General features: G+C 45.5%; 1 protein-coding gene across 3 annotated transcripts in view; it reads right to left on the bottom strand.

Annotated features, from left to right (window-relative positions):
* Positions 1-15,534, bottom strand: part of LOC143808877 (uncharacterized) — a 71,843-nt gene extending 56,309 nt beyond the window's left edge. For 2 of the 3 annotated variants that reach the window (XM_077292034.1, XM_077292032.1), the window contains exons 1-2: positions 15,403-15,534; positions 3,623-3,775 (exon numbers count right to left, since the gene is read on the bottom strand). In XM_077292034.1, the coding sequence (XP_077148149.1) occupies positions 3,623-3,700 (78 nt within the window). In that variant the 5' untranslated portion in view covers positions 3,701-3,775; positions 15,403-15,534. Of the gene's footprint in view, positions 1-3,622; positions 3,776-4,640; positions 4,873-15,402 lie in introns of those variants that run through there. The other variant, XM_077292033.1, reaches the window with a different exon arrangement.

Here is a 15,534-nt window from a genome sequence, read left to right on the forward strand (position 1 = left end):
AGATATATAGAAGAGTTTACCTCTCCACTCAGCAGATAATAATAGAAATATAGAAGAGTTTACCTCTCCACTCAGCAGATAATAATAGAAATATAGAAGAGTTTACCTCTCCACTCAGCAGATAATAATAGATATATAGAAGAGTTTACCTCTCCACTCAGCAGATAATAATAGATATATAGAAGAGTTTACCTCTCCACTCAGCAGATAATAATAGATATATAGAAGAGTTTACCTCTCCACTCAGCAGATAATAATAGATATATAGAAGAGTTTACCTCTCCACTCAGCAGATAATAATAGAAATATAGAAGAGTTTACCTCTCCACTCAGCAGATAATAGAAATATAGAAGAGTTTACCTCTCCACTCAGCAGATAATAATAGATATATAGAAGAGTTTACCTCTCCACTCAGCAGATAATAGATATATAGAAGAGTTTACCTCTCCACTCAGCGGATAATAGAAATATAGAAGAGTTTACCTCTCCACTCAGCGGATAATAGAAATAGAGAAGAGTTTACCTCTCCACTCAGCGGATAATAGAAATATAGAAGAGTTTACCTCTCCACTCAGCAGATAATAATAGAAATATAGAAGAGTTTACCTCTCCACTCAGCAGATAATGATAGAAATATAGAAGAGTTTACCTCTCCACTCAGCAGATAATAGAAATATAGAAGAGTTTACCTCTCCACTCAGCAGATAATAATAGAAATATAGAAGAGTTTACCTCTCCACTCAGCAGATAATAATAGAAATATAGAAGAGTTTACCTCTCCACTCAGCAGATAATAGAAATATAGAAGAGTTTACCTCTCCACTCAGCAGATAATAATAGATATATAGAAGAGTTTACCTCTCCGCTCAGCAGATAATAGAAATATAGAAGAGTTTACCTCTCCACTCAGCAGATAATAATAGATATATAGAAGAGTTTACCTGTCCACTCAGCAGATAATGATAGAAATATAGAAGAGTTTACCTCTCCACTCAGCAGATAATAGAAATATAGAAGAGTTTACCTCTCCGCTCAGCAGATAATAGAAATATAGAAGAGTTTACCTCTCCACTCAGCAGATAATAATAGAAATATAGAAGAGTTTACCTCTCCACTCAGCAGATAATAATAGAAATATAGAAGAGTTTACCTCTCCACTCAGCAGATAATAATAGAAATATAGAAGAGTTTACCTCTCCACTCAGCAGATAATAGAAATATAGAAGAGTTTACCTCTCCACTCAGCAGATAATAATAGAAATATAGAAGAGTTTACCTCTCCACTCAGCAGATAATAGAAATATAGAAGAGTTTACCTCTCCGCTCAGCAGATAATAATAGAAATATAGAAGAGTTTACCTCTCCGCTCAGCAGATAATAATAGATATATAGAAGAGTTTACCTCTCCACTCAGCATATAATAGAAATATAGAAGAGTTTACCTCTCCACTCAGCAGATAATAGATATATAGAAGAGTTTACCTCTCCACTCAGCAGATAATAATAGAAATATAGAAGAGTTTACCTCTCCACTCAGCAGATAATAGATATATAGAAGAGTTTACCTCTCCACTCAGCATATAATAGAAATATAGAAGAGTTTACCTCTCCACTCAGCAGATAATAGAAATATAGAAGAGTTTACCTCTCCACTCAGCAGATAATAGAAATATAGAAGAGTTTACCTCTCCACTCAGCAGATAATAATAGATATATAGAAGAGTTTACCTCTCCACTCAGCATATAATAGAAATATAGAAGAGTTTACCTCTCCACTCAGCAGATAATAATAGAAATATAGAAGAGTTTACCTCTCCACTCAGCAGATAATAGATATATAGAAGAGTTTACCTCTCCACTCAGCGGATAATAGAAATAGAGAAGAGTTTACCTCTCCGCTCAGCAGATAATAATAGAAATATAGAAGAGTTTACCTCTCCGCTCAGCAGATAATAATAGAAATATAGAAGAGTTTACCTCTCCACTCAGCAGATAATAATAGAAATATAGAAGAGTTTACCTCTCCACTCAGCAGATAATAATAGAAATATAGAAGAGTTTACCTCTCCACTCAGCAGATAATGATAGAAATATAGAAGAGTTTACCTCTCCACTCAGCATATAATAGAAATATAGAAGAGTTTACCTCTCCACTCAGCAGATAATAATAGAAATATAGAAGAGTTTACCTCTCCACTCAGCAGATAATAGAAATATAGAAGAGTTTACCTCTCCACTCAGCAGATAATAATAGAAATATAGAAGAGTTTACCTCTCCGCTCAGCAGATAATAATACAAATATAGAAGAGTTTACCTCTCCACTCAGCAGATAATAATAGATATATAGAAGAGTTTACCTCTCCACTCAGCAGATAATAATAGATATATAGAAGAGTTTACCTCTCCACTCAGCAGATAATAATAGAAATATAGAAGAGTTTACCTCTCCACTCAGCAGATAATAGAAATATAGAAGAGTTTACCTCTCCACTCAGCAGATAATAATAGAAATATAGAAGAGTTTACCTCTCCACTCAGCAGATAATAGAAATATAGAAGAGTTTACCTCTCCACTCAGCAGATAATAATAGAAATATAGAAGAGTTTACCTCTCCACTCAGCAGATGATAGAAATATAGAAGAGTTTACCTCTCCACTCAGCAGATAATAGAAATATAGAAGAGTTTACCTCTCCACTCAGCAAATAATAATAGATAAATAGAAGAGTTTACCTCTCCACTCAGCAGATAATAGAAATATAGAAGAGTTTACCTCTCCACTCAGCAGATAATAGAAATATAGAAGAGTTTACCTCTCCACTCAGCAGATAATAGAAATATAGAAGAGTTTACCTCTCCACTCAGCAGATAATAATAGAAATATAGAAGAGTTTACCTCTCCACTCAGCAGATAATAGAAATATAGAAGAGTTTACCTCTCCACTCAGCAGATAATGATAGAAATATAGAAGAGTTTACCTCTCCACTCAGCAGATAATAATAGAAATATAGAAGAGTTTACCTCTCCACTCAGCAGATAATAATAGAAATATAGAAGAGTTTACCTCTCCACTCAGCAGATAATAATAGAAATATAGAAGAGTTTACCTCTCCACTCAGCAGATAATAATACAAATATAGAAGAGTTTACCTCTCCACTCAGCAGATAATGATAGATATATAGAAGAGTTTACCTCTCCACTCAGCAGATAATAATAGAAATATAGAAGAGTTTACCTCTCCACTCAGCAGATAATAATAGAAATATAGAAGAGTTTACCTCTCCACTCAGCAGATAATGATAGATATATAGAAGAGTTTACCTCTCCACTCAGCAGATAATAATAGAAATATAGAAGAGTTTACCTCTCCACTCAGCAGATAATGATAGATATATAGAAGAGTTTACCTCTCCGCTCAGCAGATAATGATAGATATATAGAAGAGTTTACCTCTCCACTCAGCAGATAATAGATATATAGAAGAGTTTACCTCTCCGCTCAGCAGATAATGATAGATATATAGAAGAGATTACCTCTCCACTCAGCAGATAATAATAGAAATATAGAAGAGTTTACCTCTCCACTCAGCAGATAATAATAGAAATATAGAAGAGTTTACCTCTCCGCTCAGAAGGGAGATGATCTCTAAGGTGAAGTCTATGATTCTTCTGGAAATGTTGTTCCCGTCTTCGTCCATGTCTGGTTCGTCATTCGGGGATAAATCTTGGTGGTGTGAATGGATCTGGTTCTTCGGTGTCTTTATGACAGGACGCTGTAAATCATACAAGGACATCGTCAGTCACATACAGATCTGACCTCATTGCACAGTGACATTTACAGATTATTATTAGGTATTTTACACCTGTCCATCAGGTGAGACTTTCCACCTGTGAGGACCAGGCTTGTGCTTTCCACCATCCTATAAAGACATCTGAAGCCTGGGTTCCTTATGGCCTTCATGAATATAGGAGGTCCGTGTAGAAGTTTAGGGGCCTCTAATATGATGGCACATAGCAGCGTCCATACCTGTATAACTAGTAAAGTCTCTCCCTGTATCTGCGCGGCTCCGTCACATCCCTCAGTCTTTACCTCTAGAGAACCTGTCCACTTGGAGAACACTATTTCTACCATTTCAGGGGTGATCTGTGGGTGAATATGATGACGTTGCTCCTCGGTTGTTTTACTGAAAGGAAATGAACCTATTTCCTCCCCTGAGATTTCCAGCCCTCAGTCCCAGGTGTGTGCACGGAGCGGCTTCACTCACTATACCGAGCACTGGCTGGAAACATGCCCGGCACACAGCCGGCTCTATACCGCGTCTGTACAGACACCACCAGTCACTGAACCTCCAGGGATGATGTGGACGGAGTGAGCGACCTGGTCAGAGACGTGCATGGCTGAGATAAAGCTTTTTTATAGCTGGAGGTGAGTTTTTTTTATTGCAGATGGCGCATTTGCGATTTGCAGCCTTTTCCCTTGATTTTGGTGCAGGATCCTTGTCTCCCTAGTAGAGAGGAAATTCCCATAAGGACGGATCCTGTACCCAAGAGGGTGCACCTTACCAGATTTACTCACTGGGCCAGGGCGTGTGCTGGGCTCAGCAGATGCACATCCATCATTTAGAACCCAAGTCCTACCTTATGAAGTCTTCTGTCAGGGTCCTTTTATACAGGAACCGAGACTCTGCGCTTCTTCTCATCCAATAGGATGAGATCTCTCCCCCTCCGTGATAGGTCCTTTCTTCTGACGCCTTCCCGGTTTGGAGAGAGAAAAAAAATCAAATTTCCCGACAAAATGGCGGTGCATGCCACCGTGGAATGCAGGGTGAAAGTGACGTTGAGCCTTCTCTCCCGGCGGTGTACGTCACTTCCTGTGTATGCTCAGGACTACCGGAGAGTGGGCAAGCCATCGCTGGCATGCAGGCGCAAGGGGTAGAGAGCTACGAGGCTGGGGGGCTACGAGAGGCCCCCAGCCACATTTTCACCATTCAGCATTGCCAGCGGTGCCGGAGGATGGTGCGGTCCCGCCGCAGCTGAGGGAGGAAGGTACAGGATGATAAACCCAGGCTGCCCGACTTAAAGGTATACCCCAGAGAGTGTCGCCGGCCCACCCTCAGGACACGCAAAAAACCTCTTCATCTCTTAGGGACAGGAAAACACTGGGGATTGAGGGAAGGGGAGGGCTATTTAAACCTTGTGTTTCCTGTCCCTAATTAGGATGGGGAGGCAACCTCATGGGTGCTGTCATGGAGATTAAACAAGGATTCTTGGTGGAGCAACACCTTCTCATTCTTTAATCCCACCAATTTGTTCAAGGGTATAGGTGGGTGGCGGATGGGCATTCCGCAAGGCATCTGTGACGCTAGTCACAACTCACGGACAGGCCGAGAGACAGAGAAGTCAGATGTTCCAGGGTCAGTACCAAGAGAGCATGTAGTAAACTAAGGCGTAAGTCAGGTCTCAGTCCAGGGTCAGAATACCAGAGAAATTGTGGATCTGCAAAGGGGCAATAAACGGGTAGTCAGAACACGGTCCAAAGATCAGGCAGTAGTAGATCAGAACTCACAGCACAGGAATCAGGCAAACAGACACCAGAGAACATAAGCTTTTGACTGGCGGTGATCTGGGCCAGAAAGCTCATCTAAATAGCAGGGCAATTACCAAGAACAGGGAGCACCTGGACAAATCTCAGGTAGGTCAACTGATCTGTCAATCAAAGCACTGACAGCTCAGCGCAGGATAGGACGACGGAGCTGTCCATCACTGAGTCCAAGACACTGAGCAGAGGAATCGTGACAGTACTGCTCCTCTGCAAGGGGGAGGCACCAGGCCCCCAGGTTTCCCAGGACACCTACGAAGAAAAGCTTCTACCAAATAATCAGCCTTCACCAACCCAGGATCTCTCCCCGGGTCCATATTCATTCCAATGAAAAAGATATTGGAGGGAATTTCGGACCCTTCGAGAATCCACGAGCCTCTGCACCTCGTACTCCAAACCTCCATCAACAGAGACTGGAGGAAGAGGGGAAGAGACAGACAACCCAGAAGGAACAAACTTCTTTAACAGAGATCTGTGAACACATTGGGGACATGAAGGGACTGCGGAAGCTTTAATCTAAAGGCAACTGGATTTACATCCTCCAGAATCTCGTACGGTACTACAAAGGTACTTTTAGCCTAATATTCTTGGACGATAACTAAACTATCACTAACTTTGAAAGTGGAACCCGCCGAACGTTTCCTATCGGCCATACGCTTTTTACTAAACTGAGCCACCCCAATATTCCTCTGAACCTCTCTCCAAACATCTCCAAGTTTCTGAATGGTCACCTCCATTCCATGGCATCCAGAACTCACCCTAGAGAATTCACCAAAATGAGGATGAAAACCATAATTACAAAAGAAAGGAGAGGTTCCAGTGGACTGATTGACCCGACTGTGAAAGGTGGACTCAGCAAGAGGCAAAAATGAGGACCAGTCCTCTGCTGAGCCTCCTATACCTCCTATACATAGAACAACTTGGCACAGAGAGCGACAACCCTGGCACACACTGCAAACACGTTTCCTGCAGTGGTGCTCCAGGTGCACCGAATGTCTGTGCAGGGCTGTGGAGTCGGAGTCGGAGTTAGTTTTGGTTGGAGCCGGAGTCGGTAGAAATGTACCGACTCCGACTCCAGCTTTAAAAAAAAATGTATAAATATTTCATAATTGAACTTTCATATGAATTTTATAAATGTTACTCAAATATATATATATTCTATCAAAGTATGAACAACAGTGATAAGCAGTTCTGCTGGAGATAGAGACATTTCTTACTTCTTGTGTGTCACTGTTCTCCACTGCCCTTATCTAATCTTATACTTGGCTAACCTCATGCTGCCCCAACCCCCCTACTTACAATGTATGAAACTGAAAGTGAAAATGTGTTGCAAATTCTTAGCAGTAAAGCTCCTCCTCTAGACTAGATGTTTACTAGGTGTGCGTCTTCCAAGCATCTCACAGCTGCTACTCAGAAGAGGAAGACTGTAAGAAGTATTATCCTTTCAACAAACTTTGCATCAGTTAACTGTGAGTACATGAGGAATAACAGTATTACTGACCACTATATCAGTTGTACGACCTGGCAATAATTTTGTACAATTGTTTTTAGGAAAAACAATTGTCATTTGGATTGTGAATGCAGAATTAAAAACCTGAGAATGTCAAAGAAGCGTCACATTAAATCAGCTGTATTTAAACATTTCACCATCACTCAAGATAGAAAACATTATGTCTGTCAGTGTATGACAAATGATCCAGACGAAAACAAATGCTGTGAAGCCAAGATCAGTGCATATTCAGGCAAAGATAAAAATGCTCCTACCAGAGCTTCTAATCTAAAGAGACATTTACAGCACTTTCATCCAGAAGTACTGAAAGCAGTGGATGAGAAAGACTGCATCCAAACCAATGAACCAGTGCCCAGCTCTTCCAGCCAAACAAAGGAGCAGAGAACTTTGCAGCCATCAGTTGCCAGATATTTTGTCAGTGACAAAGTTACTGTGACAATGACAGTAGATACATTTAAAAAACAGATCATTGAGCTTGTTGTAAAGGATAGTGTGCCTATTTCATTATTTTCACAACCAGCTTTTATGTGTCTGAATGGGGAAATGGCCCGCAAGCTTGGTGATTCTCTGGAAAGAGAGAGTATTAGAAAATTAGTAATCGAAGTTTTTAAACAAAAGGAAGAACTTAAAAAAAACTCTCAAGGGACGCTTTCTGTTTCTTAAAATGGATGCCTGCACACGTCACAGAGTGAACTATTTTGCCATCAATGTCCGATTTGTTTGTGACAAAAATGAAATAGTTACCAAGACATTGGCAGTAAAAGACACCAAAGCTCATCACACCGGTGAGTTTCTCCAGGTCTTGGTGGAAATGGTTCTGCAAGATTATGAACTTAAAAATGAGCAAGTTCTTTCTGTCGTAACTGACAATGCTTCAAATATGATAAGTACTATTAGGCTAATGAATGAGAGTAATGATGGTGACCAGCAGCTAGAAGAACATTCTGGGTCCACAGACACAGAAATGTTTGAGATAGAGGAACACAGTATTGTAACTGAGGAGCAAACTGAAGTTGCTTCAGATGAACAGCAACATGATAGTTTAGATGATCTTGTTGAAACTGTCAATACGTTCTTTCATTCATCACATGTGCTGTGTTGTGCATACGCTATAGCTGGCTATAAGGGTATGTGTCCACGGTCAGGTTTGCTTCAGGCTTTGGTCAGGATTTTATGCAAGTAAAATCCTGACCAAAAATGCACCTGAGGTCACTGGCAGGTCACCTGCGGTGTTCCTGCGTGTTTTGCTCATTGTAGCAACATGCTGCGTCCTGAAAAACGCAACGCATATGCGTTTTCGCAGGAAAAACGCATGCGTTTTTTCCTGCACAGTGGAGACGGGATTTCATTAAATCCCCTCCACTATGCTGTAACATCTGGACGCTGCGTTTTTGACGCTGCGGCTCAGCGCTGCGTTAAAAACGCAGCGTTTCCTGAACGTGGACACATACCCTCAGAGACAGTCTGCAAGAACGACATGCTGCTGCACTGATTGGCAAGGTGAGAAAATTGGCTACTGTGCCAGAACCCCCTAAAGTTGATTCAATTTTGAAGAGACGTGCTGGAAAAGGGGCAATTATTGATCAAGCCACACGATGGGGCAGTAGTTACTTAATGATTCAGCGCTTGGTTGAACTGAAAACTTTCTTGTAGACATGGCTAACCCTCAACTGACGCTAAATGAAAGTCAGTGGAATCAGGTGACTGAGCTGGAAAAATTGCTAGAGCACCCATTTACAGTGACTAAAAAATGACAAGCAGAGGACTTATCTCCAGGTATTTTCTTAAAGGAGTGGAAGAACCTGATGTTTCGCCTGTCCCAAAGAGGAGGGTTAATTGCAAGTGGCATTGCTACATCAATGAACCGGAGAGAGGAGCTACTGTTACAAAATAACATTCTTTTGGCAGCTGTTTATGTAGACCCAATGCATCGGATTCTTCTAGATCAGGGGTCCCCAACTCCAGTCCTCAAGGCCCACCAACAGGTCATGTTTTCAGGATTTCCTTAGTCTTGCCCAGGTGATAATTGCATCACCTGTGCAATACAAAGGAAATCCTGAAAACATGATCTGTTGGTGGGCCTTGAGGACTGGAGTTGGGGAACACTGTTCTAGATGATCAACAGCTAACTAAAGGAAAAGCTCTGTTTGAAATAGCAGTAAGGATGAAAGGGTTGCAGAACAGTCAGGAGGAAGAAGAAGAATTTGGTCGCCCTGCCACATCTTCACCCTCATCAACTGATGAAGAATTTAATTTAGAAAAATATTTGGATCACAAGGACCGTGCAAAGCGTTCCCGCATAGAAGAAGCCACAGCCAGTACATTTCAGCAGAATTTTTCATGTGCACTAAAAGAAACTGAGAAATTTGACCGTTCATCAAAAATAACAGTGCAACAAGCGATTCCTCTGTATCCTGACATTGTCGGAGATGTTGCCCGAGTGGTTACTGCTTCGCCACCAACCCAAGTTAGTGTAGAGAGGTTGTCTCTGCTCGCAAAATAGTTAGATCAGATTTGAGGGCATCCATGAAGGAGGATCTGACAGAGGCAATACTTTTCCTGAGGACAAATTTATAGATTTCTTCTTATTAACTGCATAACAGTGTTTATTGCAGATTTACTTACAAGAGTTTAGAAAAGTTTATAAAAGTTATTTGCTATATTCTAATTGTATTCTAATAAATATCGTTTTTGCTCTAAGTGGTCGGATTACTTATATGATGGTGAGAAACTGAATAAGCACGATGTTAATATTTTACAACAGTAAATTTATTGTTACGAATTGGCCATTTATGAAGGAGCCGGAGTCGGAGTCGGAACCTGATAAAATCCAGGAGTCGGAGTCGCAACTGTGGCTTACCGACTCCACAGCCCTGCGTCTGTGGAGAAAATCTAATCTACCTGAAGATTTCATCCATTACAAGTTCATGCTAAAAACATAAAACTCTGCCCTTCACCTCTCCAAATAAACCTATTTCAACACCCTCATCACCTCACTGTCCAATAACCCTAAACGTCTCTTTGACACTTTTCATTTCGTACTCAACCCAAGAGAGCAGGCCCCAACCATGGATCTCCGCGCTGACGATCTGGTAAATTATTTGACAGAAAAAATTGATCACATCCGACAGGAAATTATCTCCCAATCCCCTCATACCAGGCACTGTCCTCCCTCCCCCACTGCATCTAGCTCACTCTCTGATTTTAAACCAATCACAGAAGAAGTAATCGGGCTCCTTTCATCTTCTCGCCCGACCACTTGCACCAGTGACCCCATTCCGTCACATCTCCTCCAGTCCCTTTCCCCGGCTGTCACCTCTCACCTAACAAAAATATTCAACGTCTCTCTCTCTTCCGGTATTTTTCCCTCCTCATTTAAGCATGTTATCATACATCCATTACTTAAAAAACCCTCCCTCGACCAAAACTATGCTGCTAACTATAGACCTGTCTCTAATGTTCCCTTCATCTATAAACTCCTCGAATGCCTGGTCCACTCCCGTCTTCTCCGCTATCTCTCAGATAATTCTCTTCTCGACCCTCTTCAATCTGGTTTGGGCTTTTTAAACTCTACTGAAACTGCCCTCACTAAAGTCTCTAATGACCTACTAACAGCTAAATCTAATGGTCACTACTCCATGCTAATTCTCTTGGATCTCTCCGCAGCATTCAACACTGTGGATCATCAGCTCCTCCTCACTATGCTCCGCTCCATCAGTCTCAAGGACACCGTTCTCTCCTGGTTCCCCTCCTATCTCACTGACCGATCCTTCACTGTATGTTTTGCTGGTTCCTCCTTCTCTCACCTTCCCCTTACTGTTGGGGTTCCTCAAGGATCAGTCCTAGGCCCCCTCCTCTTCTCTTTGTATACTGCCCCCATTGGACAAACAATTAGTGGATTTGGGTTCCAGTACCATCTCTATGCTGATGACACCCAATTATACACTTCTTCTGATATCACGCCTGCCTTTTTAGAAAACACCAGTGATTGTCTTACCGCTGTCTCTAATATCATGTCTTCCCTCTATCTGAAACTGAACCTGTCCTCTCCACGATTCAGCACCACCCTACATCTCCTCCCTCATCTCAGTCTACCACCCTACCAGTCCTCTCCATGGCTCAGCACCACCCTACATCTCCTCCCTCATGTCAGTCTGCCACCCTACCCGTCCTCTCCACGGTTGTACACCACCCTACATCTCCTCCCTCATCTCAGTCTACCACCCTACCTGTCCTCTCCACAGTACAGCACCACCCTACATCTCCTCCCTCATCTCAGTCTACCACCCTACCCGTCCTCTCCACAGTTCAGCACCACCCTACATCTCCTCCCTCATCTCAGTCTACCAACCTACCTGTCCTCTCCATAGTACAGCACCACCCTACATCTCCTCTCCCATCTCAGTCTACCACCCTACCTGTCCTCTCCACAGTACAGCACCACCCTACATCTCCTCCCTCATCTCAGTCTACCACCCTATCCGTCCTCTCCATGGTTCAGCACCACCCTACATCTCCTCCCTCATCTCAGTCTACCACCCTACCCGTCCTCTCCATGGTTCAGCACCACCCTACATCTCCTCTCCCATCTCAGTCTACCACCCTACCTGTCCTCTCCACAGTACAGCACCACCCTACATCTCCTCCCTCATCTCAGTCTACCACCCTATCCGTCCTCTCCATGGTTCAGCACCACCCTACATCTCCTCCCTCATCTCAGTCTACCACCCTACCCGTCCTCTCCATGGTTCAGCACCACCCTACATCTCCTCTCCCATCTCAGTCTACCACCCTACCTGTCCTCTCCACAGTACAGCACCACCCTAAATCTCCTCCCTCATCTCAGTCTACCACCCTACCCGTCCTCTCCATAGTAGAGCACCACACTACATCTCCTCCCTCATCTCAGTCTACCACCCTACCAGTCCTCTCCATGGTTCTACACCACCCTACATCTCCTCCCTCATCTCAGTCTACCACCCTACCTGTCCTCTCCACAGTACAGCACCACCCTATATCTCCTCCCTCATCTCAGTCTACCACCCTACCAGTCCTCTCCACGATTCAGCACCACCCTACATCTCCTCCCTCATCTCAGTCTACCACCCTACCAGTCCTCTCCATGGCTCAGCACCACCCTACATCTCCTCCCTCATCTCAGTCTGCCACCCTACCCGTCCTCTCCACGATTGTACACCACCCTACATCTCCTCCCTCATCTCAGTCTACCACCCTACCAGTCCTCTCCATGGTTCAGCACCACCCTAAATCTCCTCCCTCATCTCAGTCTACCACCCTACCAGTCCTCTCCGTGGCTCAGCACCACCCTACATCTCCTCCCTCATCTCAGTCTGCCACCCTATCCATCCTCTCCACGGTTGTACACCACCCTACATCTCCTCCCTCATCTCAGTCTACCACCCTACCTGTCCTCTCCACAGTACAGCACCACCCTACATCTCCTCCCTCATCTCAGTCTACCACCCTATCCGTCCTCTCCATGGTTCAGCACCACCCTACATCTCCTCCCTCATCTCAGTCTACCACCCTACCAGTCCTCTCCACGATTCAACACCACCCTACATCTCCTCCCTCATCTCAGTCTACCACCCTACCTGTGCCCTCCGTTCTGCTAATGAACTAAGATTAAGTTCCTCAATAATCAGAACCTCCCACTCCCGTCTCCAGGGAGGTTGTACCAGGAGACAGCTAGTCGTCCCGCACCAATTCAGGAGTGAGTTGTTGCGGATTGTCCATGAGATCCCGCTCGCTGGACACTTGGGGATCAGCAAAACTAAGATTTGGCTGTCTCAACTAGTGTTGAGCATTCCGATACCGCAAGTATCGGGTATCGGCTGATACTTGCGGGTATCGGAATTCCGATACCGAGATCCGATACTTTTGTGGTATCGGTATCGAAACAACATTAATGTGTAAAAGAAAGAATTAAAATAACAAAATATTGCTATACTCACCTGTCCGACGCAGCCTGGACCTCACCGAGGGAACCGGCAGCGTTGTTTGCTCAAAATGCGCGCTTTTCCTTCCTCCCGTGACGTCACGGCTTGTGATTGGTCGCGTGCCGCCCATGTGGCCGCGACGCGACCAATCACAGCAAGCCGTGACGTAATTTTCAGGTCCTCAATGCCGAATTCTAGGCATTCAGGATTTTAAAATTACGTTCCGGCTTGTGATTGGTTGCGTCGCGGTCACATGGGCGGCACGCGACCAATCACAAGCCGTGACGTCACGGGAGGCAGGAAACGCGCGCATTTTAAAATTACATCCCGGCTTGTGATTGGTTGCGTGCCGCCCATGTGACCGCGACGCGACCAATCACAGCAAGCCGTGACGTAATTTCAGGTCCTGAATGCAATTCTGCATTCAGGACCTGAAATTACGTCACGGCTTGCTGTGATTGGTCGCGTCGCGGTCACATGGGCGGCACGCAACCAATCACAAGCCGTGACGTCACGGGAGGAAGGAAAAGCGCGCATTTTAAGCAAACAACGCTGCCGGTTCCCTCGGTGAGGTCCAGGCTGCGTCGGAGAGGTGAGTATAGCAATATTTTTTATTTTAATTCTTTCTTTTACACATTAATATGGTTCCCAGGGCCTGAAGGAGAGTTTCCTCTCCTTCAGACCCTGGGAACCATGAGGAATACCGTCCGATACTTGAGTCCCATTGACTTGTATTGGTATCGGGTATCGGTATCGGATTAGATCTGATACTTTGCCGGTATCGGCCGATACTTTCCGATACCGATACTTTCAAGTATCGGACGGTATCGCTCAACACTAGTCTCAACACTTCTATTGGTCCAAGATGGGGACAGATGTGACAAACTACTGCCGCTCCTGTGTTACCTGTCAGAGAGTGGGGAAGGCGGGGCCTGCTCTTAAGGCTTCCCTGATCCCTCTGCCAGTGATAGAAGAGCCTTTCCAGAGGATCGAGGTGGACATTGTGGGCCCGCTGGCCGTCCTCAGCAGCTCTGGAAAGCAATACATCCTTACTGTGGTAGAGTACGCTACCCGGTACCCAGAGGCAGTGGCTCTGTCCCCCACTAGGGCGGATAAGCTATGCATGCAGGTTGAGACCCAAGGGCGCGACTGGGAGCGGTACCTCCCACACCTGCTATTCGCTTACAGAGAGGTTCCGCAGGCCTCGACGGGGTTCTCCCCCTTCGAGCTCCTGTATGGCAGGCGAGTCCGGGGACCCCTTGGGTTGGTAAGGGAATCCTGGGAAGAGGAGCCGAACCCTTCTGAAGTGCTGAAGTGTCCATAGTGGAGTATGTCATGCGCTTCCGTGACAAGATGCAGACCTTGACGCAGTTGGTGCATGACAACATGACGCAGGCTCAGGCTGGTCAGAAGCACTGGTACGACCAGAACGCCCGGGAGCGGACCTACCACGTGGGTCAAAACATGTGGGTGCTGGTTCCTGTACCAACGGATAAGCTTCAGGCAGCCTGGGAGGGCCCGTACGTCGTCCACCAACAGCTCAACCCGGTCACCTACGTGGTCACGCTTGACCACACTCGGGGTAGGCGAAAGGCCTTTCATGTCAACATGATGAAGGCTCATCACGAACGTGAACCTTTCGTCCTACCGGTCTGCAACGCACCCGAAGACGGGGAGGAAGACGTCCTCCTGGACATGCTGGCCCAAGCCAAGGCCCGTGGGTCCATCGAGGACGTGGAGGTAAGCGCCTCGCTAGATGAACCACAGCGGTTGCAGTTGCAGACCACACTGGAACCCTTCCGGGTCGTGTTCTCCAACCGGCCTGGAAAGATGATGTTAGCCGTCCACGAGGTGGACACCGGGAATCACGCCCCACTACGGCGAACACCCTATCGAATCTCTGACCAGGTGCAGCAGATTATGCGCCAGGAGATCGATGAGATGTTACAGCTGGGGGTGATCCGACGGTCAAAGAGCGTCCAGAGGAGACAAGGGGGCGGTCCCTCCTCCAGAGGAGACAAGGGGGCGGTCCCTCCTCCAGAGGAGACAAGGGGGCGGTCCATCCGTGTGGGGTCAGACAGGTACGATCTCCAGAGGAGACAAGGGGGCGGTGCCTCCTCCAGAGGAGACAAGGGGGCGGTCCCTCCTCCAGAGGAGACAAGGGGGCGGTGCCTCCGTCCTGACAGTGTGCGGCCCGCGGGGAGGACACACAGACTGCAGGGAGGGAGCAGAACACCGGACAACCGGCCACTCTGTGCCTAAGAGAGAGGAAGCCATGACTGCACAGCCTGTGTGAGAGCTGCGCCCGAGTCCTGGCTGCTGTCACCTCACCTGATACCGCAGAGAGGCCGCAGCCGTGTGAAGACGTCCTGTGTGCAGCGGCTGACACCAGAGACAATAGCAGGCACCCACTGCACGGCGAGACCTGCAGGACCTGTGGTGACGTCAGCACCATGTGACCTC

Source organism: Ranitomeya variabilis, chromosome 2 (genome assembly GCF_051348905.1).
Source record: "Ranitomeya variabilis isolate aRanVar5 chromosome 2, aRanVar5.hap1, whole genome shotgun sequence".
NCBI lineage: Eukaryota > Metazoa > Chordata > Amphibia > Anura > Dendrobatidae > Ranitomeya > Ranitomeya variabilis.